Source organism: Eleutherodactylus coqui, chromosome 10 (assembly GCF_035609145.1).
Source record: "Eleutherodactylus coqui strain aEleCoq1 chromosome 10, aEleCoq1.hap1, whole genome shotgun sequence".
NCBI lineage: Eukaryota > Metazoa > Chordata > Amphibia > Anura > Eleutherodactylidae > Eleutherodactylus > Eleutherodactylus coqui.
The window spans coordinates 97,191,786-97,216,453 of record NC_089846.1 but is presented as its reverse complement, the minus strand read 5'-3'; the positions used below and the strand labels follow the sequence as shown (position 1 = coordinate 97,216,453).

Genomic DNA, 24,668 nt, shown 5'->3' with positions numbered 1-24,668 from the left:
AGCATCTGCATGCAGGAATGCATACGCCAGGGGGAGAGTTCAGGGGTCACAGACTGATTACAGCAGCAGTGACATTACTGAACCTGAGCTGCAGACTGAGTGACTTAACTGCTTGTCAGGTTGCCGCCTGGCCAGGTTGCAGCAGGCAGTTATTTTATTACTAGTCAAATGATATTACCAGCCTGGTGGCAACACGCCACTGCTCTGGGGTCCTGCAGACTGCCGCCAGAGGCAGCAGGCTTAGGTCACCTCATGGCAGGGGCGCCCTGAGTACAAGTGGAGTACTGGAGTACAAACCCATCCATTTCAGCCATTGCATCAGATCTTATACTTATAGACAGTTTAGGGCTCCTTATTGGGCTCTTTTGCTGGTTTGGGATTCATTTAGATGAAAAGTGTGTGAACCACTAACACAGTAGACTGCAAACCAACTAACTCTTCAAGTTAGTTTAAAGTTAAAGAAAAATTTCCTTTCTAGATCCAAATATGTTAATGAAAATAAATCTCCCGATCAGGTCACCACGTTCAGCAATCAGAATGACTCTACACAATCTAAAGTCAGCATTTAAATATCATTTATTTCACAATAACAATATATACAACAGCAGCAATTTAAATAATTAAATAGTCATGGAATACAAAAGTAACATATTCCAGAAAACATTAATATAAAATACAAAGTTCAGGTCACCAAACATAATGTACATACAGCTGCCATGTCTGGGGAACATGTGCAGCATGGAGGCCAGCCCCGCCGGGTACGCTGCACATTATATAGGCTAATAAGTTAAAATAAAAAGGGTTTTCCAACCATAGACATTTACAGCGTATCCATAAATATCTTATAGGCATTGGCTCTATCGTAGAACAGAGGTCCTTTGACCCCCATTTGGAAATTCAAAGTGGCCAGCGACCACAAAGGGGAAGAGGATGTAGAAGGAAATAGAGATAGGTGAGCATGCGTTGTCCAGTTGTAAACTATTGATGGCCTTATCTGCAGAATAGGTCATCAATAGAATATCGTGGGGGTCTGATGCCTGAGATGGCTACTATTGATGGCTATTTCTAAGGATAGGCCTTCAATAGTTTGTAACTGGACAACCCCTTTAAAGTCCGCGGGAGGTGCAGGAACAGCCGGGCTGTAAACAGTAATAGAGAGACCTTCTCTGTTTTTTCTCTTCTTTTCTCAGCCATTAATAGCCACATTGCACAGATATCTCATAATCAACAGCTATAGCCATGGTCCAAGGATTGCCTAATACAGATGGGGACAAGTTTATCCAGGGGTTAAATATTTGGAGGATTATTTCTTCCATGCATTATGGTGGTGGCCTGGATGGTTACTGGAAGTAGTTGGTTTGGTTCTTGATGGGGTGCTTGCCTTAAGACCCCCATACTTATTAGTGTTCTGTCATCTGAACCAATTGATAACACCTGGACTAGAGAACTCTCTAACATGTACGGGGACTGCTCAACTGTCTGCTAACAGATGATGTTGGGGGAAAGAAGGATCTGGGATGTTGAATTTCAATGCCCAATCTTCTTCTTCCTTGGGAGATAAGACAGGCGAACTTTCGTGTGCATCCAGGAGCTGAGGGAAACAACTGTTGGCCAAGTAATATTTCAGCCAACAATTGTTGAAGGTGTATGGCAACCTTAATTGATATCTTGGTGGTTGGCCTGGGGGGGGCGAGTTGAAGTTCAGGAATTGAGTGTGAGCTCAGGGTCATCGATCAAGAAATTTGTAGTCTAATACAGAGGACATAACTGTCAATTACAAACAACAGCTACAGCCAAGCTCTAAGACTTGTGTAATGTAAGTCCTTAATAGTTGGAACGGGAGTTGTAGGAGGACGCATTGAAGCGTGGCAGCTCAAACTCATTGTTAAAAACATTACTATTAGCAGTATATGTTGGTGTGAAGTGCGGCACGGCACTTGTCCCGGTAAAACTCAGGAAACCTCCTCCATTTAAGAGCGACAAGACCTGAAGGGAAAAGAATAAATCGAAAAGGTCAAAAAAAAATTCTCATCATAAACTTTTTTCCCCATGGATGTACCCTAAAAACTAAAACATGTATGTGAAAGGGCATCACTGTGTGAAAGCAGTCAGATGTTTGGGGCATATTTTCAAAATCTGTAACTTTGGCGAGATGTCTACCATGTTTTCAAATGTATCAAAGTACTATTCACTATAAAACAGGGACACAACTGTATGTCTACTAAATACTGTTCTTGATTCTTTTTTTTTCAATGCTGGTTAATATTTTTTTTTCTGACATAGCAAACATAAGTCTGGTTCTGGTACTGTGCCTATGTGGTAAGCGTGGTTCTGTTTTTGAATCTATGTAACACTCTCAGTTCTGCTACCATATTTATGTAGTAAGCTCAGTTCTGTTACCGTATATATGTAGCAAACTTGATTCTAGTAAGTTATCTATGAAATGAGCTTGGTTCTGTAATTGAATCTATGTAATAAGCTCGATTCTGCTACCATATCTATGTAGTAAGCTTTTTTCTGGTACCATGTCTATGAAAAGAACTTCAGTCTGGTATCATATCTATGCGATAAGCCTGGTTTTGGTATTGTCTATGCAGTAAGATTAGCTCTGTTATCGCATCTATGTATTAAGCTTGGTTCTAGTACCATATCTATGTAGTAAGCTTGATTTTGCTACTGTAGCTATATAATTAGCTTGGTTATGTTACCATATCCGTGTAGTAAGCTTGGTTCTGTTACAGTATTTGTATAGTAATTTTGGTGATTGCCGAAGGCGCCCTTAGATCTGTGCCATTTGTCTTCTCTCCTGTGTTTTGTTTTTCATTTGGTGTTGTCCAAAGATATTCTACTATTTTAAGGTTTGTACTTACCCCAAGTATGCCAACAACAATCAAAGCGCTGCCGATGGCCACAGCTCCTGCTATTAGAATGACTTTCCAGAATTTAATGCCTTCTGTAAAGTAGAGCAGATATTCAGTCATACGGTCAGGCTGGTTAAGGAAGAGTTACAGTACAGTAATAGCTGAGGATCTATTGAAAGCCTATTAGTATGTGCCAAAAATAAGCAAAAACAAAGAAACATCCCATTCCTTTGGCTGGTGACATCACCAGATTGTTCTGTGTGGTTTCAGCTTCTTTGATTTGCCGAATGACTGAATCTAGTCGCTGGGTTTCAGATTACATTTTGATAAAATAAAGATGATAAATTAAATGAGATATCAACATAAGTGCTCGGTCATCTCTGGCGCCAAGTTAGAAGAGATTGAGCTTACAGGTCTCCACCGGTTGGACTTCCCCACCAGAGTGCTTAAAGAGACGCTGTCACTTATTTTTAGCCCTATTAGCTAAGCTTATGAGCTGAAAGTAGGTGACCCTCTGAGTCAGGGGATGTAAGTAACTTACCTCCCCCATCATTCCCCTGGTGTCAGTGCTGAAACTAAACTAAACATGACCCGGGACCAAGAGGGGTGGCCCAGGACTGGAGGGGTATCTTACCTGTTCTTTATCTTCTCTCCCACGCCCTGCTGAGCTGCTGGTTCTGTGTTATCTTTGTGAGTGGCAGTGATCGCCGCCACCATTTTCTAAAAATCTAATAGACACTGAACTGCTCTGCGATTGGCCAGCGCTGGTCATTTTAGAAGCGCTGGCCAATCACAGAGCAGCTATAATGCATTGGTAGTCCTAAAACTACCAATGCGTTATGGATGCTCTAGTAGTCTAAAGATGGCAGTGGCCATCTGGGCTGCTTAAAAAAATTAAGCTAGATGCAGCAGAATGAAGGGTCAGGCAGAAAAGATAAAAGCTCAAGTAAGATACCCCTCCCCCCTCCAGTCCCGGGACAGGATTTTGTCCCAAAACCGGAGGGTCACTTTAAATACAAAGACATTGGGACAAATTTCAAGCTCTGGTTGTGCCGGAATTCTGGCATCAGTTGCATCAAAATTGTGGTGCAAATCATTTTAGACAAATACATTTATAACAGAGGTGGACGCGGTGCTGGATTCTTTTCTAATGTGTCTAGAAAAGGGGGGCACAAAATTGTCGAATTGTAAAATGCACCAGATGTAGTAATTCTGTGTGCCAATTTTTAAGGCACAAAATGCTGGTGTAAAGTACAGCCCCCCCCCCCCCCCCCCCCTCCCCAGAGGGGTGCAAAATACAAAACCAAGTGTAATGCCAAGGCTATCAGCCAACATGTGACACCCTGATAGACTAATCACATCTTTGGACTGTCTCACTAACTTTACGCTCTCCATATATAGTATATCTACGCATTGTATTGTGCTACAACTGGTGTTATACTTACTGTCGGCGTCAGGAACACTTTGTTCTTCATTAGCAGCATTTGGTCCTCCAGTAGTAGCTGGAGCTGCAGAAGCAGTTGGTCCTCCAGTAGTAGCTGACACTGGAGAAGCAGTTGGTCCTCCAGTAGTAGCTGACACTGCAGAAGCAGTTGGCCCTCCAGTAGTAGCTGGAGCAGTAGAAGCAGTTGGTCCTCCAGTAGTAGCTGACACTGCAGAAGCAGTTGGTCCTCCAGTAGTAGCTGACACTGGAGAAGCAGTTGGTCCTCCAGTAGTAGCTGACACTGCAGAAGCAGTTGGTCCTCCAGTAGTAGCTGGAGCTGCAGAAGCAGTTGGTCCTCCAGTAGTAGCTGACACTGGAGAAGCAGTTGGTCCTCCAGTAGTAGCTGACACTGCAGAAGCAGTTGGTCCTCCAGTAGTAGCTGACACTGGAGAAGCAGTTGGTCCTCCAGTAGTAGCTGACACTGCAGAAGCAGTTGGTCCTCCAGTAGTAGCTGGAGCTGCAGAAGCAGTTGGTCCTCCAGTAGTAGCTGACACTGGAGAAGCAGTTGGTCCTCCAGTAGTAGCTGACACTGCAGAAGCAGTTGGTCCTCCAGTAGTAGCTGACACTGGAGAAGCAGTTGGTCCTCCAGTAGTAGCTGACACTGCAGAAGCAGTTGGTCCTCCAGTAGTAGCTGGAGCTGCAGAAGCAGTTGGTCCTCCAGTAGTAGCTGACACTGGAGAAGCAGTTGGTCCTCCAGTAGTAGCTGACACTGCAGAAGTAGTTGTTTCTCCAGTAGTAGCTGAAGCTGCAGAAGTAGTTGGTCCTCCAGTAGTAGCTGGAACAGCAGAGGTAGTTGGTCCTCCAGTAATAGCTGGAGCTGCAGAAATAGTTGGTCCTACAGTAGTAGCTGAAGCTGCAGAAGTAGTTGGTCCTACAGTAGTAGCTGAAGCTGCAGAAGTAGTTGGTCCTCCAGTAGTAGCTGAAGCTGCAGAAGTAGTTGGTCCTCCAGTAGTAGCTGGAGCTGCAGAAGTAGTTGGTCCTCCAGTAGTAGCTGACGCTGCAGAAGTAGTTGGTCCTCCAGTAGTAGCTGAAGCTGCAGAAGTAGTTGGTCCTCCAGTAGTAGCTGAAGCTGCAGAAGTAGTTGGCCCTACAGTAGTAGCTGGAGCAGCAGAAGTAGTTGGTCCTACAGTAGTAGCTGGAGCTGCAGAAGTAGTTGGTCCTCCAGTAGTAGCTGAAGCTGCAGAAGTAGTTGGTCCTCCAGTAGTAGCTGAAGCTGCAGAAGTAGTTGGTCCTCCAGTAGTAGCTGAAGCTGCAGAAGTAGTTGGTCCTCCAGTAGTAGCTGAAGCTGCAGAAGTAGTTGGTCCTCCAGTAGTAGCTGAAGCTGCAGAAGTAGTTGGTCCTACAGTAGTAGCTGGAGCAGCAGAAGTAGTTGGTCCTCCAGTAGTAGCTGGAGCTGCAGAAGTAGTTGGTCCTCCAGTAGTAGCTGAAGCTGCAGACGTAGTTGGTCCTCCAGTCGTAGCTGAAGCTGCAGAAGTAGTTGGTCCTCCAGTAGTAGCTGAAGCTGCAGAAGTAGTTGGTCCTCCAGTAGTAGCTGGAGCTGCAGAAGTAGCTGGTCCTCCAGTAGTAGCTGGAGCTGCAGAAGTAGTTGGTCCTCCAGTAGTAGCTGGAGCTGCAGAAGTAGTTGGTCCTCCAGTAGTAGCTGAAGCTGCAGAAGTAGTTGGTCCTCCAGTAGTAGCTGAAGCTGCAGAAGTAGTTGGTCCTACAGTAGTAGCTGGAGCAGCAGATGTACTTGGTCCTCCAGTTGTAGCTGGAGCTGCAGAAGTAGTTGGTCCTCCAGTAGTAGCTGGAACTGCAGAAGTAGTTGGTCCTCCTGAAGCTGCAGAAGTAGTTGGTCCTCCAGTAGTAGCTGAAGCTGCAGAAGTAGTTGGTCCTCCAGTAGTAGCTGAAGCTGCAGAAGTAGTTGGTCCTCCAGTAGTAGCTGGAGCTGCAGAAGTAGTTGGTCCTCCAGTAGTAGCTGGAGCTGCAGAAGTAGTTGGTCCTCCAGTAGTAGCTGAAGCTGCAGAAGTAGTTGGTCCTCCAGTAGTAGCTGAAGCTGCAGAAGTAGTTAGTCCTACAGTAGTAGCTGAAGCTGCAGAAGTAGTTGGTGCTCCAGTAGTAGCTGGAGCTGCAGAAGTAGTTGGTCCTCCAGTGGTAGCTGGAGCTGCTGAAGTTGTTGGTCCTCCAGTGGTAGCCGGAGCTGCAGAAGTTGTTGGTCCTCCAGTAGTAGCTGGAGCTGCAGAAGTAGTTGGTCCTCCAGTAGTAGCTGGAGCTGCAGAATTAGTTGGTCCTACAGTAGTAGCTGGAGCTGCAGAAGTAGTTAGTCCTACAGTAGTAGCTGGAGCTGCAGAAGTAGTTAGTCCTACAGTAGTAGCTGGAGCTGCAGAAGTAGTTAGTCCTACAGTAGTAGCTGGAGCTGCAGTAGTAGTTGGAGTTACAGTAGTTGTTGAAGCTGCCGTAGTAGTTGGTCTTACAGTAGTTGTTGAAGGTGCAGTGGTAGTAGTTGAAGATGAAGGTCCTACACTTTGGGTATTGGCTTGGTTCGCTGTAGTAGAAGATAAAAGAGCAAAAAAAACTATTAAGAACTAATAGAGCCATAACTACATGTTTATTTATTTAAAATGTAAGGTCAGATGCGTTCGCATACATTACAGGTTGAGGGTCAAATGTAAACCAAAGACAATCAATCACTTTTACTGCAGGACAAATCGTTAAACACCCCCTAATAAATCCCCTAACTCCCTCTTTACTGCAGGACAAATCCCCTAACACCCCTAACAAACCCCCTAACTCCATCTAACCAGGCTCAAATTGTTTTTTTTTTTCCTGCTGACCCTTCTGGCTTCCCTGGTGCTGGTTCCCTCGTGAGAAGGTCTAATCCTTGACAGTAATCCCTTACTTCCCAATATCATGGTTGTACATATAGTAGCTATCACATGATTCAGAGATTGTGCTCACTTGTCAAGCTTGAACCGCACCTTTTCCCTCCTGATGCCTCATAGCAACTACTATACATAGAACCCTAATAGTTAAACTCCTAAACACATTCGCTCTACTGTGTTGATATCCATAGCAAATGATTACTTTACAACTTGGTTTAATTGTGGTTTGAATATTACGCTTTATTACTAAGGCTGTTTTTGCATCTTAATGGATTGTCCAATAAAAATTCATGTATGACTCTTCGCTGTCCTACAGCCCGTCCCCGCAGCTTGATTCATGTCCCCAGCTTTATGAATAATGATGTATTATAGCGCGGCCTCTTTGCATTGTCTCTCTGTTTTGGGTGTTTCTTAATTTGAAAAGGCATTTAATAATTGGGATTTCACAAGTCATTAATTGATCGTGTCATGTTAAATGACATGATTATATGTTTTGAATGAGCTGTATCCAGGAAGGAGTAACAGCAGGAGTTATTAAAGTTTTCCTGACTTTCAGGTATGCTACACACCCATGGAGTCCCTGTATATTCTGTGCTGTCTCCCCCTTGTGTCAATTATTAGTACTTGCGTTTCCTTGCAGGTACAATGTCTACCAGCCAGGATACGACCTTCACTGCGACCTTTCTTTATACTCTCTTTCCAAATAAGCTTAGAAGTGCGCAAATGTTCATCAGTCAGATGTACTATATTCTAAAGCTTTCTGACGTCTCGCTTGTAGAAGTCATACAGTAGCATACATGAGCCAGTTAGCACAGTGAAAGGAAAAAAGCATATGGGGTGACCAACTGTATAGCAAAGTGTAGTATGCATTAAAATAAAAGTTATGCCGATGCTTACCAACTTGGCAAAAAGGACACTTTTTTGGCCTCCAACAAGTTAATGCGCAGCCGTGGCTATGTTTGGTGTAAGCTTTCCTAGCACATATCTCGAATGTGTTGACTAAACATTTGTGCTGTGCATATAACCTTAGATGGATTCTCTACATGTTTGTCCTTACAGCCCAGTCTATATAAATGAGACACATGGCATATAATTATAACACCCATAGAAATATGTCTGAGTACATCCATACGCAACCTTGTGACCATCCTGAGGATAAAGAGCAGCCCACACAGAAGACTATGTAAAAGATACTAAAGAAACCTCAGAGGGCAACAAAGTAGTAGAAAAACTGAGTGATGACAAGAAGACGAAGTGGGTGAACCTAGGTGAAGGTATCTGCTAAGGTTTGTTGCCCTGGAGCCAATCCATACTCATCTATACATCAACCCAACGGCACTAAGGCTCCTACAATCAGAAGCACTAGATCCATGTACTAGATGTTTCTAAGGTTATTCATCTTCTTGGGTTGGGAGGGGTATTGTCTCTCCTTGAGGAGAGCACCTAGAAGGTGAGTCAAGAGACCTATAAGTCTATGCATCTCCTTGGAGGATGGATTACTCCTTCTTCTTGTGTACAAAAGGCTGCCCCACCAGCTAATTGGTGTCATTGAAAAATTTGGCCCATTACCATCTATATTACTATATTTTGTAGTGTCAATGAATATATAACCCGGAATTAGAGTAATTACATAATCATTTGGAATCTTTATAGGATCGTCGAGAATCCAGTATTTCCAGTTGGGACCTAGGTTACATTTTAATAATCTTCTTCTTCTCACCTCATAAAGTTTTTCTCTTCCTATTTATGGTTTATGGCATTTAGACTTTCACTCTCTCTGTTATTGTCTGACTGGCGGGTGTTTCTAGGGCCAAGCTACCTGGTTGGCGCGGGGAAGAATAGGTTTGTGTTTTTATGACTTGAGAAGACTTTAAATACACAGAGCATATACCTTGATGATATACAATGAGAGGTCTCACCTATATTTGGTCCGATTTCGGCAACTTATTTTCATGGGTTCACCAGTAGCGTCATGTGTATGAGGGCAATGAACTGGTTGGATATATACCTATCCAATCCTTGTTATACCCAAGGTAAGAGGTGTCAGTCAGCTGTTTATCTCCACTGCCCCAAAAAATAACAAGTCCCTAATGAATATAACACCAGCCAACAGCAATTACGTGTCTATGGCCAGTTTAAAGGGGTTGTCCAGTTAAGGAAGCCCGTTATTCTATCCTTATTAGTGAATTATGAGTTTGAAGTGGGGGGGTTCTCTATTCAGGATCCTCAAGGTGAAGAGCAGTTATGAAGATTGCCCCTTGTGCAGGAGGACCTGTCCTATCCTGAAAGAAAACTCACTAATATGAATGATAACTGTGTAATGTTAAATTCCCCCTGTGGGGGTGCTGCAGGGAAATTGAGCACTTATTGCCAGATTTTCAACCAGATTCTGCCTGAAGGACACTTTGGGATCAGTTTATTGTCAGGATATCCCTGTAACAAGTATGGACTATCTAAAGTAGAGAGTCCCCTTAAGAGCCATTCCCACTGTTAGCCTACTTTCGGCATTGCCAGTCACTCCACAGTAAAATCAAGAATGCTGAATTTCAAAAGAGAATTTTCAAAATGTATCTACCCTAAATACTTGGGGCAAAGTTTAAGCTTCTGGCTCCCTCCAACTTACATGGTAGCTTAAAAATGATCCTAACAGCCATATATGTCAACTACTTGGTTGTCGGATCCCCCGCTGCTCCATTGGTCTACAATGGACTTTATTTACTTTGCTGCAGGGATGACATGCTATACATCTATGTGACCACTGCAGCGAATCCCTGTCCCCAAAAGACCACTAAGACCAACGACTAGTCGCAGCAGTCACTCGGATATTCAACAAATACATCATTACTGCAGCAAAATAAGCAAAGACTGGCGATGACCATGTGAGCATTGGTAGAGAGCGATGGGAGATTCAATAGGTGAGTAACACTTTTTATCACATTTACTGCTGCTAAACTCATTTTTTTAACTTCTGGAAAGCCCCTTTAAGACTTATCTTTACAAGCTTATAGTAAGAGTAGCGGAAGATCTCCTTAAAGGGGTTGTCCAAGGTTAGAAAAATAGCTGTTTTTTTCCAAACACAGCACCACTCCTGTCCGTGGGTTGTATCTGGTATTGCAACTCATTTCCCAATCATTTCAATAGAGCTAAACTGTAATACCCCCAGACAACCCTATGGACAAGGAGGGCGCTGTGTTTGGAAGAAAGCAGCCATGTTTCTCTAACCATGCTTTTAATCTAAGCCCTCTCTATAGATCTTCTATAACTGATGATCCTACAGCATCCTACATGGGATTTGGAGGATTACATGTATTGTTACGCTCTATTTACACTTCAGCGTGTTACTTTGTATTCCAGTTTGGGTCAATGACAATTCTAATAATATTTACAAAACAATTATGATGTGCCGCCGCATAAACCAATGGAGCCTAGAGCTAAGTGTGACACAACGACAACTCAAACTCATAGGTTCACCCATGGACCTACAGAAAACCACATATAAAATATCCTAGATATCACAATAAATTGTTCCAAAGGACATACTCAGCTCTACTATTTCGTCACAAGCCGAGACATGTAGATCCTGGATAGCTGAATTAGAGAAGCGTAATCCAATTTATAATGAGTCCAATTAATCTAACTCAGATTTGGTTGATCGCTCACAATTACTACAAATTGTAAACTCACCGCTCAAAAGCATCACGAGTAAGAAGTAAAGTGCTGCGGATCTCCTGATGGTCCCCATGATGTCTGCTGCCAAGCCCCAAGTCTGGGAGATGTAGATAAGTGAAGTCCCAAATTGTTATAGATAGGAAATGACATCTTTATATAGTGTATAGATTGGGTAATGGACTGCATAAACAATGTGTGACGCATCACCTTACAATTATCTCCCCGTCAGACGGCCCCGATCACAATTAGGAATTTAAGCTTCAAACCAATTGGCAAAGAGAGTATTTCAGCAATTATGATTTCCATATTGAATACATTAATCTAGACATGTGACTCATGAAACTGATCAGAATGGAATGTGAGGGCGCTTTCAGGATGACGGTGAGGAGAAGTTTCGTTTTTCACACATGTGACTACATTAAGTATTTTTTAAGGGGTTCTACACTGAGCAAATGCTCAATTTCCCTACAGCACCACCGCAGGTGAAATGAAGTATTACACAGTGGTCCCTATTAAAGTAAATGGACCGTTTGTATAGTGTAACAATACTCTGGTCCTCCTGATAGAATGAGATGTTGGTCTTTTTTCTCCACTTTGGCTAAAAGATGAAGGTCCAGAGTGAAGGGTGCGCCTTGAGTTACTTTAAATCCCCTGAAAGAGTCTTTGAAAATATGTTTTTTAAGCAAGATAGCTTCTTTTAAGAGCCCTTTTAGGTAAAACGACTATTGTTCAGCTTCTCAATAGATCATGGGAATCTGACTGATACTGTTCAGTGTGAATGCCCGCATGGTCTGAACGATGAAGGATAATTAGTTTGTCGTTCAGACCATACAGCCAAAAAAATCAAACGAAGATCGGTTCATGTAAACAGGAAGTCATTCATCTATGTATAATTGCCTGTTCACTGTGATTGGAGATGGCCGGGCCAGAGTGTCCTCAGGTGTACAGAAATAGGACAAAGGTAAATAAGTCTAAAAAGATCTGAACCAGCTTTAGAGGGGAAGTGGAGTAACAAAATGGACCTCTGAGAGGAGTTCAGATCTTTTTAGACTTGGCTTTGTCCTATTCCTGAACACCTGAAGAAGACCCAATTCCAGCCTTGAAACGCGAGGCTTAATGTTGTTTGTTTTTGTTAATAAAAAAGTGAATCTTAATCAGAAAACAAATCTGATGTTTCCATTGTCAGTACTTAAGGAGTAGCACCTTTTTCAGTAGAATGTCTCTTTGCTATTCGTTATCTGGTTTAGGCTCTGGGAAAGGCCCTTCGTTGCACCAGATGAGGCTTGCAACTCCCCTCCTTGCTTGGCCCATCATATCCGTGGCTTTGAGGTGTTTCTCTGTTGTTGTGTGCATTCTGGTCTACTAGCATTGGCTATATTGATTTTACTAGATTTACTTCACCAGAAAAATGCCCCTCCTTTACACCGTTCCCTTTTCTTTTGTGCTTCTCCCCAAGTTCTTCCAAACATGGTTAACAAAGAGCATAAGTATATTAACTTTCTAGGAAGAGATCTAAGAGCAGAATAAGAGCAGAGTACACGAAGATGTACCAATAGTTAAACTGTCAGCAAGTGTTTAATCAGAAAAATACTGATCAACAATAGTTAATAGAGTCCAAAAAGGGTTTTCCGAGATCCTTCGCCCCTCCGTTCCTCCTCCCCACGTGACTGGGAGGAATATGAATGGCTGAGCATTCAGAATGGGTCCTGCAAAGAACAAGACATTCCTTTTTGTTGCTCTCTAACTTTTAATAGATGAGAGTCCTAAACTTGGTACCCCCCTTTATAACTCAAAATTCCTTAAAGGGAACCATTCCCACCAGGGCTTACGTCTATAAAACACCTTTCCAGATGTCTATCTATTACTACTGAGTAGTCCTGCACACCTCTGGTAGAGTAGTTTAAAGAAGACCGGTGCCATATGTTAATTAGCTCTCAAGAGTCCAGTGGGTGTCTCCAGACTGTGAGAGCTGTGAGTGGAGTTCAGCTCTTTTGACAAAGATGATATTCCGGACATCACCCACAAGCTGCTCACTATCTGTGTGCATAGGGACTGGTGCATGTGCTGCTTATTTTGCCCTGTTATGAGTACACATGTACAGTTCTGGGATAGGCATAAGGGGGTGTCTGGTATGGGTTGCTATCTACCCAGGGGCTTACCTTTGGCTGGTAGGACACTTTAGGTCCTACCACTGGTAGGGGGTACTTTTAGCATTGAAGCCACTGAGAGAGGGCACTATTACTATTGGGACCACAAAAAGTAGGCAATATTAGTATTGGGGCCACTGAGAGGGGGCACTATTACTATTGTGGCACAGAGAGGGGGCACTATTATCATTGGGACAATTGAGAGGGGGCACTATTACTACTGGGTCATAGAGAGGGGGCACTATTATTATTGGAACCATTGAGAGGAGGCTTTGTTATTACTGTGCCCATGAGAGTAAACACTATTACTATTGTGGCACTTAGAAGGGGCAATATTAGCACTGGGGCTATTGAGAGGGGGCACTATTACTATTGGGGTCACTGAAAGGTGGCACTATTAGTCCTGGGGCCACAGAAAGGAGGCATTATTAGTACTAGGACCACTAAAAAGGGGTGGTGAGTTCTCCTTCAATGGAAGCCTTCAAATATAAGCTGGATAGACATCTGTATGGGATGATTTAGTGAATCTTGCATTGAGCAGGGGGTTGGACCAGATGACACTACAATTCTATGATTCTATTACTACTGGGGCGACTGAGAGGAGGTGATATTAATACTTGGGCCACTGGAATGATGGAAGTAAAAACATATGTTGGCATAAGGCACGCTTCTAATCACACACCCAAACCATGCTACCTTTTTACCCTGACCGGTATTTTTTTGTGACAAAGGTGGCAACCCTACATGGTACTGATACGTCCACTGGACTCTTAAGTTCTCATTAGCAGATGGAGTGGGGCTTTTAAAAACTACTTTACCAGATCTATGCTGCACTATTCAGCAGTACTTGGCATCTGCATTGAAGACTTGGTAGGAGTGGTTTGGTAGGGGAAAATCTGGTGATGGGTTCCCTTTAAAGTTATGTTCACACGAATTTGCAACGATACAAAAGTGGAGCAATCAGATTCACTGTTTCCAGAAATACTTGTTACACTATTTTCAGACTTTGGTGCTGGTTTCATACTACGACAGTCTGACTCATTTCCACGTGTTAGCAGTGAAAGAAACGTGATTACATACCAATGAGAAATGCTTGATCTGCTCAGAAACTGACATAAATTACAGAGGAACAGGGCATAGACAAGTGTGCACGCAGGGCACACCCAAAGCAATAGTGGGATCCTCTGCAGCTTCTCTCTTCACTATCCGGTATGAAGAAATCATAACAGCAAGACCAAATAGAGAGAACATACAATTACACACAACCACCTGATATTGGAGAGCAGAGCAAGATGAGGGATCCCCCTAAAAGCTTCTTTCATGGTCCTAGATGTGGAGCAAGAACTGGACCATAATACAATGTGACACATAAGCATGTTAAACCTGGATGGATATTCCTATATAAGATTTGTACCCCTCTCCATTCACCAGGATGGTTGTTGTGTGGATCAACAATGTGCATTTCCATACGGCTATGTGGTAGGAAACAGTGAGCATGCTTGACCATAGAGTTGTATGGAACAGTAGTGTGCATGCTCAGCCGCCACCACTATAGTAATCAGAAGGGTCTCCACGGTTAGACTCACGGAAATCTAACATTTTTTTCCACTTATTAGTAAATGTTACTGTTGGAAAAACTCATTTTACAAAGATTTAAAGGAGTTGTCCAGTTGTAAACTATTGCCTATGTTCAGGACAGGTCATCAACAGATTGCTCTGGATCTATTGCCTAAGACTCTCACCGATCAGCTGTTCACTGGGCTGGTGCTCTTGTGCACTAAGCGAATTTCTGCAGGGAGCAGACAGCTCCATTCCCACTGCAGTGGCCAGGCTTAGTATTACAGGCAAGGTTTCTGTTCATTTTATTGGGAACTTGGCCTGCAGTACCAAGCCTGGCCACTACAGTAAGAATGGAGCTGTCTGTTTACACAGAAAGCATCTTAATGCTTTAGACTGATGGCCTGGCAAACAGTTGTTTGATGGGATCCTAGGTGAAGGATCCCTGTCAATCTACTAATAACGAACTGTCTTGAGAACAAGCCATCAATAGTTTACAACTGGACAAAACCTTTAACTAGAGGACAAGTCAAGTTAACAACCTCAGTCACAGTCCAAGGAAATAAACATTATAGTCAGTAAGAACATCCCAAAACTTTATCTATGACAAATGTAATCATAAATGGCCAACCATCTGGTGGGATTTAAGTTTACCTTCAGAGGAATCATCTAGAGGGGCAACTTGAAGATCCTGGACCCAAATACAAGATCTGTGCCGCCCCCACCTGCCATGTGCTATATATAAGACTGGTGTCTTATGTTCAGTTTCTGTTCGAGGTTTGTATGTTCCTGGTATTTTTTTATTTTCATGTCATTCTCTATATTAGAAGACTGACAGAAACAAATGGCGTGGTGTTAGGCTCCACCCCCAGCGGCAGCCCTATCCTCATTCTGTTGCAGTCTAGAACTGCATCCAACCCATCCTGGTTGCAGTCTGTTATATGTTTCTCAGAGACATCAGACATTTTTGTCAATTCCTCTGCAGCCCCTTTAAGTAGTGCAGGGAGATTTTAAATTACCCTGGCAATCCGCGGCTTTTGTGCATGCGTCCTCCATTAAGGCGACGGGCACACGTGCAGAATCCAGGGTAAGGTCTGCGGATAAATCCGGGGGCCTTAGGTGCATAATTTCACCTTCCCTCACAGATATAATCCTTTAGGTGGAGATGAAACTTAAACTTTTTTTTCTGTTTTTTACACTTTTTTTTATCCATGTGACTGGGAACTGCATATCGCAGCCCCCGGTGACATTATCCTGCTTTTGGCTACTCATGCTAGTGGGGAGTAGGGAGATTTTAAATCTCCCTGGCTCCCCAGCCTTCTGCAAAACACCCAACATTTTACATCTGGTGCACATGCGCAGAAGACGGCGTCAGGTCCTGAAAGGACCACAATGCCGCGGGACATCGCGCAGGATGGAGGTGAGTAGTTTCAGCTCCCTTCATGGATTTACTTTTATGCGATCACCGTTATCCATTGGATAACGGCGATCACGTGACTGGGGGTCAGATATCGCGGCCTGTCCATGACAGCTCCAGGTTGTTTGCTACCTCCGGCAACTGACAGCAGGGAGCTGTCACATCCACAGCCTCTGCGGCTTTAATCCACAGGGTGAGCGTGTTTTACGGCCCTATGGATTAAAGCCTAGCCAGCCAGGACGTAAAAACTCCATAGGCTGGTCACTAAGAGGTTAATGTACTTGAAAATGTCAGTAACATCTCTATGTGTATTCTGTATTGATTTTATGGTATATCGTTCCTCCTGACTCTCATATATCTGGTGTCCTGGCCTTCCTGCTGCAGTAGTAGATATAGACGTGCACACAGGAGCGCTTCTCTAATATCCCATGGGTTTGGTACACTTGGTGCATTCAATGACTTGAAGCTGCATTGCTTGTCTCCAACACTAGAGGTCCCTTGTGCTGCGGCTGTGCGATCAGTCGCCATCACGGATTCCTTTCTGCTATCACAATAACAGATTCTCGCTGTCACACTGCCAATCATAATAACTCCCCACACGTAGGTTTATCTATGTATTTATGCATGTGTATCACATCGGTACAAGGCTTTTCACTTCTGCTTCACTTTTCCTTTCTGTATATGTCAGTCTGCTGCATCCGCCAGGAAATTGCTATCACTTCAAGCAGTTTTCGAGCGGCTGTGGTGACCATAAAACGGAAAGATAGACAGCCCACCCCCAGACACACATGGAATGCACTAATAAGTTTATACTGTTTGTTTGCACCCTTGAGAGTCTTTTTACCCCTGACACATATTTCAAGGACTTTTCATTTTTATTGTATATTTCTTGATAAAATATTGTCCTGGCACTGAAGGGGCCAATTATATTACCTGCTCTGGATCTTCTGTGCTGATGCCCCTCTGATCCACCAGTCTCAGACCCCATTTATAGCTGTCCAAAATGGCTGATGTAATCTTCAGACTACCTAATAATGCTAGACTATCAATGCACTATACCTGCTCTGTGATTGGCCAGCGCTGCACACATGATCAGGGCTGGCAAATCAGAGAGTAGTATACAGTGTGCATTCGGTAGCTACAAAAGTTGCAGTGGCCATCTTGGACATCTGAAAACAGATCCTAAAGCAGCAGATCAGAGAAACAACAGCTGGTAACAATATTCTCACCTCTTTGGTCCCAGGACAGAATTTTGTCCCAAAACTGGTGAGTCGCTTTAACAAATATAATTCTGAATTGCAACGGAATACCAAGTATCCTCCAATCGGATTATCATCTTCATACATAGATGACAAGACCAATTGGAGAGCTGTCAGGTCTCCGAGGTGGGCCTATCTAATAGATAGGCTCACTGCGGAGAATCGCGACATGCCACAATTTAAATCCTGCGAGTGGAGGATCACTATGATTCTTAGCTCGTTGACGACAGCGCTGCTATCATAGCCCGTGGACAGGCAGCCTAAGAGAAACCAAGTTATCTGGTAGATATGATACCTTTTAATGTCTAACAAAAATACATGATGTTATAGCAAGCTGTCGGATCCTCTAAGAATCCTTCCTCGGGCATAATGAAAAAGATTTGGATGGGGCACATTACCGCATGATCACATGGGAGGGTACAGGCTTGGTGAACTTAATTTGCACTAGATAAATATTAGAGACAGCATGGGAGGGCACAAAGATTGTGATTAATAGCACTTAGAAAAATATCAGCAACACAGTAAATAATTAGTCGAGTGACAAGGAATGTGAAAATTTATAATCTCTACATTGCTGTTAGGGGGTCAACACCAGACCAACCTGTCACCTCCACTGTGGGTTTCTCATTTCTCACAATCTCCACTTATGTAAAAAAAAAAACCTCTGAGATTCATACCGTTTCTGATAATATCAAAGATGGTTATAAACTTATATTCCCAAATTCTTCTGGAATGTTGGGACTTAAAATGGCCTTTAAGTATGATAACTCTCATATGTTGTGTCCATGACTAGAGAGAAGATGCAGTAGACAGACATTCCTTAACTAAAGGCCCATTTAGACACAACGATTATTGCTCAAAAGATGTCTTTTTAGCGATAATTGTTGTGTCATTTGCATTGCAAGATGAATGCTCAAACGTTGAGCGATCACCTTGCGCTCCGGAGGATGCAGAGAACAAGCAGGGTGTGGGGGGCTTGTTCTCTGCATCCAGCTGTTCCCCGCTGGGAGTGCCCGGCTGTAATACAGCCGAGCACTCCCAGCGGAGGATGTAGAAGACAAGCAGGGCTCCCCGCTTGCCTTCTGCATCCAGCTGTTCCCCACTCAGAGTGCCCTGCTGTTATACAGCCAGGTGCTCCGAGCGGACGATGCAAAAGACAAGCGGGGTGTCCCATAGACCTCTTCTCAACCAGAGGGGTGACTTGTAGAGTAAAATAAATAAAAATGCTAATGCCAAACCTACAGCTAAAATATTGACAAATTAAGTAATTCTGCATATATATATATATATATATATATATATATATATATATATATATATATATATATATATATATATACAAATATGGTGTACCAGGAGTCATGGAAAATAATAGTTACACCTTTTCTTAGTCCTATACTCAGTCAGACCTGTGCCTAATTGAATGACAGCTGAGAGCTGCCTCTGATTGCTCACAGTGCTCAGCCAATCAGAGGCAGCCCTTTCAGCAGGCAGTGAAAGCACTTCAGAGCAGTGCAGGGAAAAGACCTAGCTGGATGCGCCTAAGCCCCGGCAGCTGCGGAGAGATGAGTATATATATTTTTTTATTTTCTTACACATTTTAGGGATGATTTTCAGGGAAGGGTTTATATTTAAAGCCCCTACTGGAAAATTACTGCAGGGCTTGCCGGCAGCCTATTGCTTTCAATGGAGCCGGTGGTAGCGCCGGCTCCATTGAATTCAATGGGATAGCATTGTGGTCCTCTGCCACAGCTGCAGGAAGTCCCCTTGTCACTAGACACTGTGACAATGCTGTCACTAGCAGCGAGACAGCACACATGCACAGTACGTAAATATCAGCAGCACTGCCAGAAAACCAACAATGTGGGAAGTAGGTAGTATGCAAAGCTCCAGGAATCAGGATGAAACTCTGCAATCCTTAGACATAATCTCCCAAAAAAAAAAGTCTATAGCATCATAAATAGTGCAAAACGTTGCATCAACTAGTGATACGCCTTTATTTTTTCAGACAACATTTTAACCCCAAACACAGACTTTTTCTTTTGGAGATCACACATGTACAGTCACGCTAAAGCAGGCTGCCCCAATGATTTGGCAGGCAGTGAACGCTACTACATAGCGTACATTACCCTGCAGGAAGCAGAATGCTGACAATGTATGCTTCATCACAGAAATAAGCTGAAGGTGAGGTAACCCGGGGGACTGGAGGAGCCAGGAGAAGATTGGTGAGGTGAAGATCTGGTAAAGGAAAAAGGGACTTGTAATTTGTGTAGCGCCAACTTTCAAGTAGAGTTGAGCGAATGTACTCTGCCGAGCTTGATACTTAGTGTACTCGATGGTGCTCGTTACTCAAACAAGCATCAAGCCGTGTTCTTACTCGTCCCAGTTTTTGGCTCCTCCCCGCTGTGATGTGCCTGTTTTGGCCCCTCCCCACCGCGACGCAGCGTGCGCGTCAATGGCAAATTTTTTGGCTGGCAGGGGGAGAGAGAGAGAGAGAGCCCCATTGTAGTCAATGGGGTTTGTTACTCGAGTAGAGCTCTCAAATTTCATGAAAAGCTCGACTCGAAAAACGTGGACCCGAGCATTTGGGCGCTCGCTCATCTCTACTTTCAAGTAATTTATTTATTACCCTGAGCAATACTCATTATTGCTGGGGATAGTAAATAAATTACCTGAAAGTGCTATAGAATACTCAGTCAGTAAGCTGGAAGTAGAAAAAAGTGGAGAGCGCCACAGGTAGATCCAATCCACACAAGATACGCTGTGTGGATGCGGTCACAAAGTGTCTTTTCCTCAGTGCTCCAATCCTTCAAAATAAAGGAGAGCTGCAGATACAGGCTGGGGGTTCTAAAAGAAGAACTCCCCCAGATATAATGAAGAAAGAGAGAAAAAACAAACTGTCAGAAAAAGGAGATCCGCGCTCACAGAAAAAAAACACTGAGGACAAATTCACGTGTAGACAGTGGTGAGATGAAACACTTACTTGGAAGGAGGGGGGTATGATGCACAAATGCCCCCTCCTCAGAGTGTCCACCACAAGGCATAAAGCTAAGCTTCAAGTCACCAGATGATTCTCCAGTCGTTGAAATCAAACAGAACTTTTAATACGGCAACGCGTTTCGGTGCAGAATAAAGCACCTTTCTCAAGCCATTAACATATAAAACAATATACAATGCAGATATTTATACACAGTTAAGAACAGACAATTAAGAAAAGACATACCCCTCCCATGTTCATCTGTGCTGTGTGTCCAGCATTCCCCAAGCTGGGCGTGCACTGATGACATCAGCGGCACCATGTGATCCGGGCGTGCACTGATGACATCAGCGGCACCATGTGATCTGGTAGCCGTACTTTATATGTACTAATCAAGTATCTAAGATGAGACATTCATTTAAGCTAACTCACATTAATGTCAGAGAGTGAAGTAACGTTTCAGTAGTACTCAAATGCAATAATCTAATTGCCGAGCGGGAGGGAAGTGACCCCAAAAAGAGGAGCCACCATGATTATATTGTTATTAAAGGCAATGCCAAAAAGCCAGGAAACGGGGGGGCAGGATATGATAACATGGATAATAATGGTAATAGTCTATAGTTAGGATACCAACCTACAATCAAAAAAAATAAAAAAAATAAAAAATAAAAAAATAAAAAAAAATAAAAAAATAAAAAAAAATTTTTAAAACAAATTTAAAAAAAAAAAATAAAAAAAAAAAAAAAAAAAAAGGAACCTATTCTGAATCATAAATTCTAAAAAATAAAAATTAAAATTGAAAAAGTGAGGGCGCTAGATACTTAAGATGTTTTGACATACAGGTATTTGACATGATGGTGCATCATGCATAATGATGCTATGTGCTGCAGCGTACAGGAGTCTGACATATGCTGTATCATTTTTACGTCATACCTGACATATAATACCAAGCTGTGTTTTAGGTTAGTGGGGAAACTTATGGTTGCCTAAGAATGCCCTCATAACAATTAAAGTCAAAAAACAATATAGCATTGTAGCATAATGCAACATAATGGCTACTACTGTATAGCCACTCACATAAATGGTTGCAGAGTATAATGCAATAAAGACTTCTATATAAGAGTGAAATAATAATAATAATATAAAATATTATATTATAAAATTTTGTGTGTTTTTTTTTTTTTTTTTTTATATTATTATTATTATTTCACTCTTATATAGAAGTCTTTATTGCATTATACTCTGCAACCATTTATGTGAGTGGCTATACAGTAGTAGCCATTATGTTGCATTATGCTACAATGCTATATTGTTTTTTGACTTTAATTGTTATGAGGGCATTCTTAGGCAACCATAAGTTTCCCCACTAACCTAAAACACAGCTTGGTATTATATGTCAGGTATGACGTAAAAATGATACAGCATATGTCAGACTCCTGTACGCTGCAGCACATAGCATCATTATGCATGATGCACCATCATGTCAAATACCTGTATGTCAAAACATCTTAAGTATCTAGCGCCCTCACTTTTTCAATTTTAATTTTTATTTTTTAGAATTTATGATTCAGAATAGGTTCCTTTTTTTTTTTTTTTTTTTTTTTTTTTTTTTTTTTTATTTTTTTTTTTTTTTTATTTTTTTTTTTTTTTTTTTTTTTTTTTATTTTTTTTTAAATTTGTTTTAAAAATTTTTTTTTTTTTTTTATTTTTTTTTATTTTTTTATTTTTTATTTTTTTTATTTTTTTTGATTGTAGGTTGGTATCCTAACTATAGACTATTACCATTATTATCCATGTTATCATATCCTGCCCCCCCGTTTCCTGGCTTTTTGGCATTGCCTTTAATAACAATATAATCATGGTGGCTCCTCTTTTTGGGGTCACTTCCCTCCCGCTCGGCAATTAGATTATTGCATTTGAGTACTACTGAAACGTTACTTCACTCTCTGACATTAATGTGAGTTAGCTTAAATGAATGTCTCATCTTAGATACTTGATTAGTACATATAAAGTACGGCTACCAGATCACATGGTGCCGCTGATGTCATCAGTGCACGCCCGGATCACATGGTGCCGCTGATGTCATCAGTGCACGCCCAGCTTGGGGAATGCTGGACACACAGCACAGATGAACATGGGAGGGGTATGTCTTTTCTTAATTGTCTGTTCTTAACTGTGTATAAATATCTGCATTGTATATTGTTTTATATGTTAATGGCTTGAGAAAGGTGCTTTATTCTGCACCGAAACGCGTTGCCGTATTAAAAGTTCTGTTTGATTTCAACGACTGGAGAATCATCTGGTGACTTGAAGCTTAGCTTTATGCCTTGTGGTGGACACTCTGAGGAGGGGGCATTTGTGCATCATACCCCCCTCCTTCCAAGTAAGTGTTTCATCTCACCACTGTCTACACGTGAATTTGTCCTCAGTGTTTTTTTTTTCTGTGAGCGCGGATCTCCTTTTTCTGACAGTTTGTTTTTTCTCTCTTTCTTCAGTCAGTAAGCTGGGTACTCATTTACTGACCTCAGAAGGATGAGTCAACCTTGACCAAACTCCCTGAACCATGCAGGGATTGAACTCACAACCCTCAGGTCATGAGAGAGTTTAAGACTGCATACTGCTGCCTTAACACTCTGTACCACACATAAGGAGACTGCTTGAGGATGAATAGGTATAGAATTATTATTATTTTTTTAAATAACAGTTGACGTCAGTCATATGACAATGCAGCAGCCATGAGTAGGAAATTCAATGGTCTTTAAGCCAAGATTAGAGCAGCAAATCCCAAATCAATCTGGGTATCTTGTGCAACCCACAGCTTAAATCTTGTAGGAAAAGAAGCAGCTGAGTGCTGTCCGATTTTTCTCCTTCCTTGAGGAGCTCTACGTATTCTTCACTGCTTCAGAGCGTCGGTTTGAAATATTAACAAAGGCGCTTAAGTCGGCCATAAAACATGAAGGGAAAGTAAATCAGTTTTCTCTACCTCAAAGAATTTCCATGATGCGATGGTCTGGCCGCTATATGCAGCTATTGCAGATTCTCTGAAAAGCATCGCCAAAAATCCTGATGAAGAACCTGAAGTCTGTTGCACCGCACATGGCCTCTATGATCAGATGTCTATGTTGGAGACTGGAAAATACGCCACATTGTGGAACGTCATTCTTCAAGCTTCCAACAAAACTAATTTGTGCCTACAAAACCCATGCCTGAATTTGAAGCCTGTCGTCGCTGCTCTACAATCTTTGCAATCCATTGTGCAATCAAAGCGAACATCAGGGAGCCCAGCTGTCTGCTACAAATGTGTACCGGCAACCACGCCAGCGTAAAGTAAATGTTCGTTTACAACCCCTGGATTGTGGCAGTGTTTCTGGGGTTGAATTCTCTCCTTCTGATAATTTCCGCATACACTCCATCCTACAAGTCATCGATCAGTTCTCAGCTTCGCTTGAACAGCGACTCTCTACTTAGGAGTTAATTCGCTCACCATCTGATTTTCTTGGCATACTAGAAGTCCTTACTCCTGAAGAGATTCTCTCCGAAGCCAAGAAGCCGGTGAGTGATTATGCCGACGATCTTGAGAATTACTTGGAAGATGAGCTGATTCAGTTTGCCCAGTTCGCAAATGTTTTTTCTTTAGACTCTGACCCTGAGAGCTGCCACGAATTATTCCTCTACAAGCTATTACATGACAGAAGCCTAAAGGATACTTTTGTCAATGTGGAAATTGCCCTGAGAATCTACCTTTCCATGATGGTTACGAATTACACTGCAGAGCGATCCTTCTTGGGATAGACTTTTTGGAAGTAATTTCAGATTTCGCAATTTTAAAAACACCCAAAGTTTTTGTTAAAAAAAAACCTGAAAATCTGTAAAGTGTGTATAGTATACTGAGTGAAGTTAGCATATTATTATGTACTAATTTTGAGTACATTTTTATTTATTTATGTAATTTATTTTAACCCTTTCCAATCCACTGTCTGACCTCTCAAGACATTATGATTTAAGGCCGTACAGCTCCGATGTTGGAAGACATCCGTCGGGGTTCTCTTACTGTATATTGCCAGCCTCTCTGCTGTCGGAGTCTATCCAACGTGTCACCTCATGCAGTACTGGCTTTAGTCAGCTTGTAGCGTTGTTGTATAATGGCAAAAACAGAGTAAGCCCCCTAGGAAAACCAGGCTACAAATTGGATTGGAAAGGGTTAAAGATTCTTTTGCAAAAACAAAAGAAAAACAAAACTGGAGAAGCCAGGAGAAGATCGGTGAGGTGAGGATCTGGTAAAGGGAAAGAGAAAAGGGGCTTGTTATTTGTATAGCGCCAACCTATTACGCAGCGCTTTCAGGTGATGTATTCATTACCTCCAGCAATACTCAGTATTGATGGGGATAATAAATAAATCACCTGAAAGCGCTGCGGAATATTCAGTCAGTAAGCTGGGTA

General features: G+C 42.4%; 1 protein-coding gene across 1 annotated transcript; it reads right to left on the bottom strand.

Annotated features, from left to right (window-relative positions):
• Positions 1 to 558: 558 nt before the first annotated feature.
• Positions 559 to 11,043, bottom strand: LOC136580751 (mucin-5AC-like). The gene is made up of 4 exons (XM_066581578.1): positions 10,887 to 11,043; positions 4,307 to 6,865; positions 2,871 to 2,953; positions 559 to 1,986 (listed from the first exon to the last, which is right to left on the bottom strand). The coding sequence occupies exons 1-4, from the start codon at positions 10,942 to 10,944 to the stop codon at positions 1,825 to 1,827; spliced, it is 2,862 nt and encodes a 953-aa protein (XP_066437675.1). The 5' UTR covers positions 10,945 to 11,043; the 3' UTR covers positions 559 to 1,824.
• Positions 11,044 to 24,668: the final 13,625 nt, after the last annotated feature.

What these genes read in the sequence shown, in the direction of transcription:
- LOC136580751 (XM_066581578.1), bottom strand. Translation starts at nt 10,944, where the DNA reads ATGGGGACCATCAGGAGATCCGCAGCACTTTACTTCTTACTCGTGATG. An exon ending in ACTCGTGATGCTTTTGAGCG is followed by an intron (nt 6,866 to 10,886) that starts GTGAGTTTACAA and finishes CTTCTACTACAG; the next exon opens with CGAACCAAGCCAATACCCAA. An exon ending in AAGTGTTCCTGACGCCGACA is followed by an intron (nt 2,954 to 4,306) that starts GTAAGTATAACA and finishes TCTACTTTACAG; the next exon opens with AAGGCATTAAATTCTGGAAA.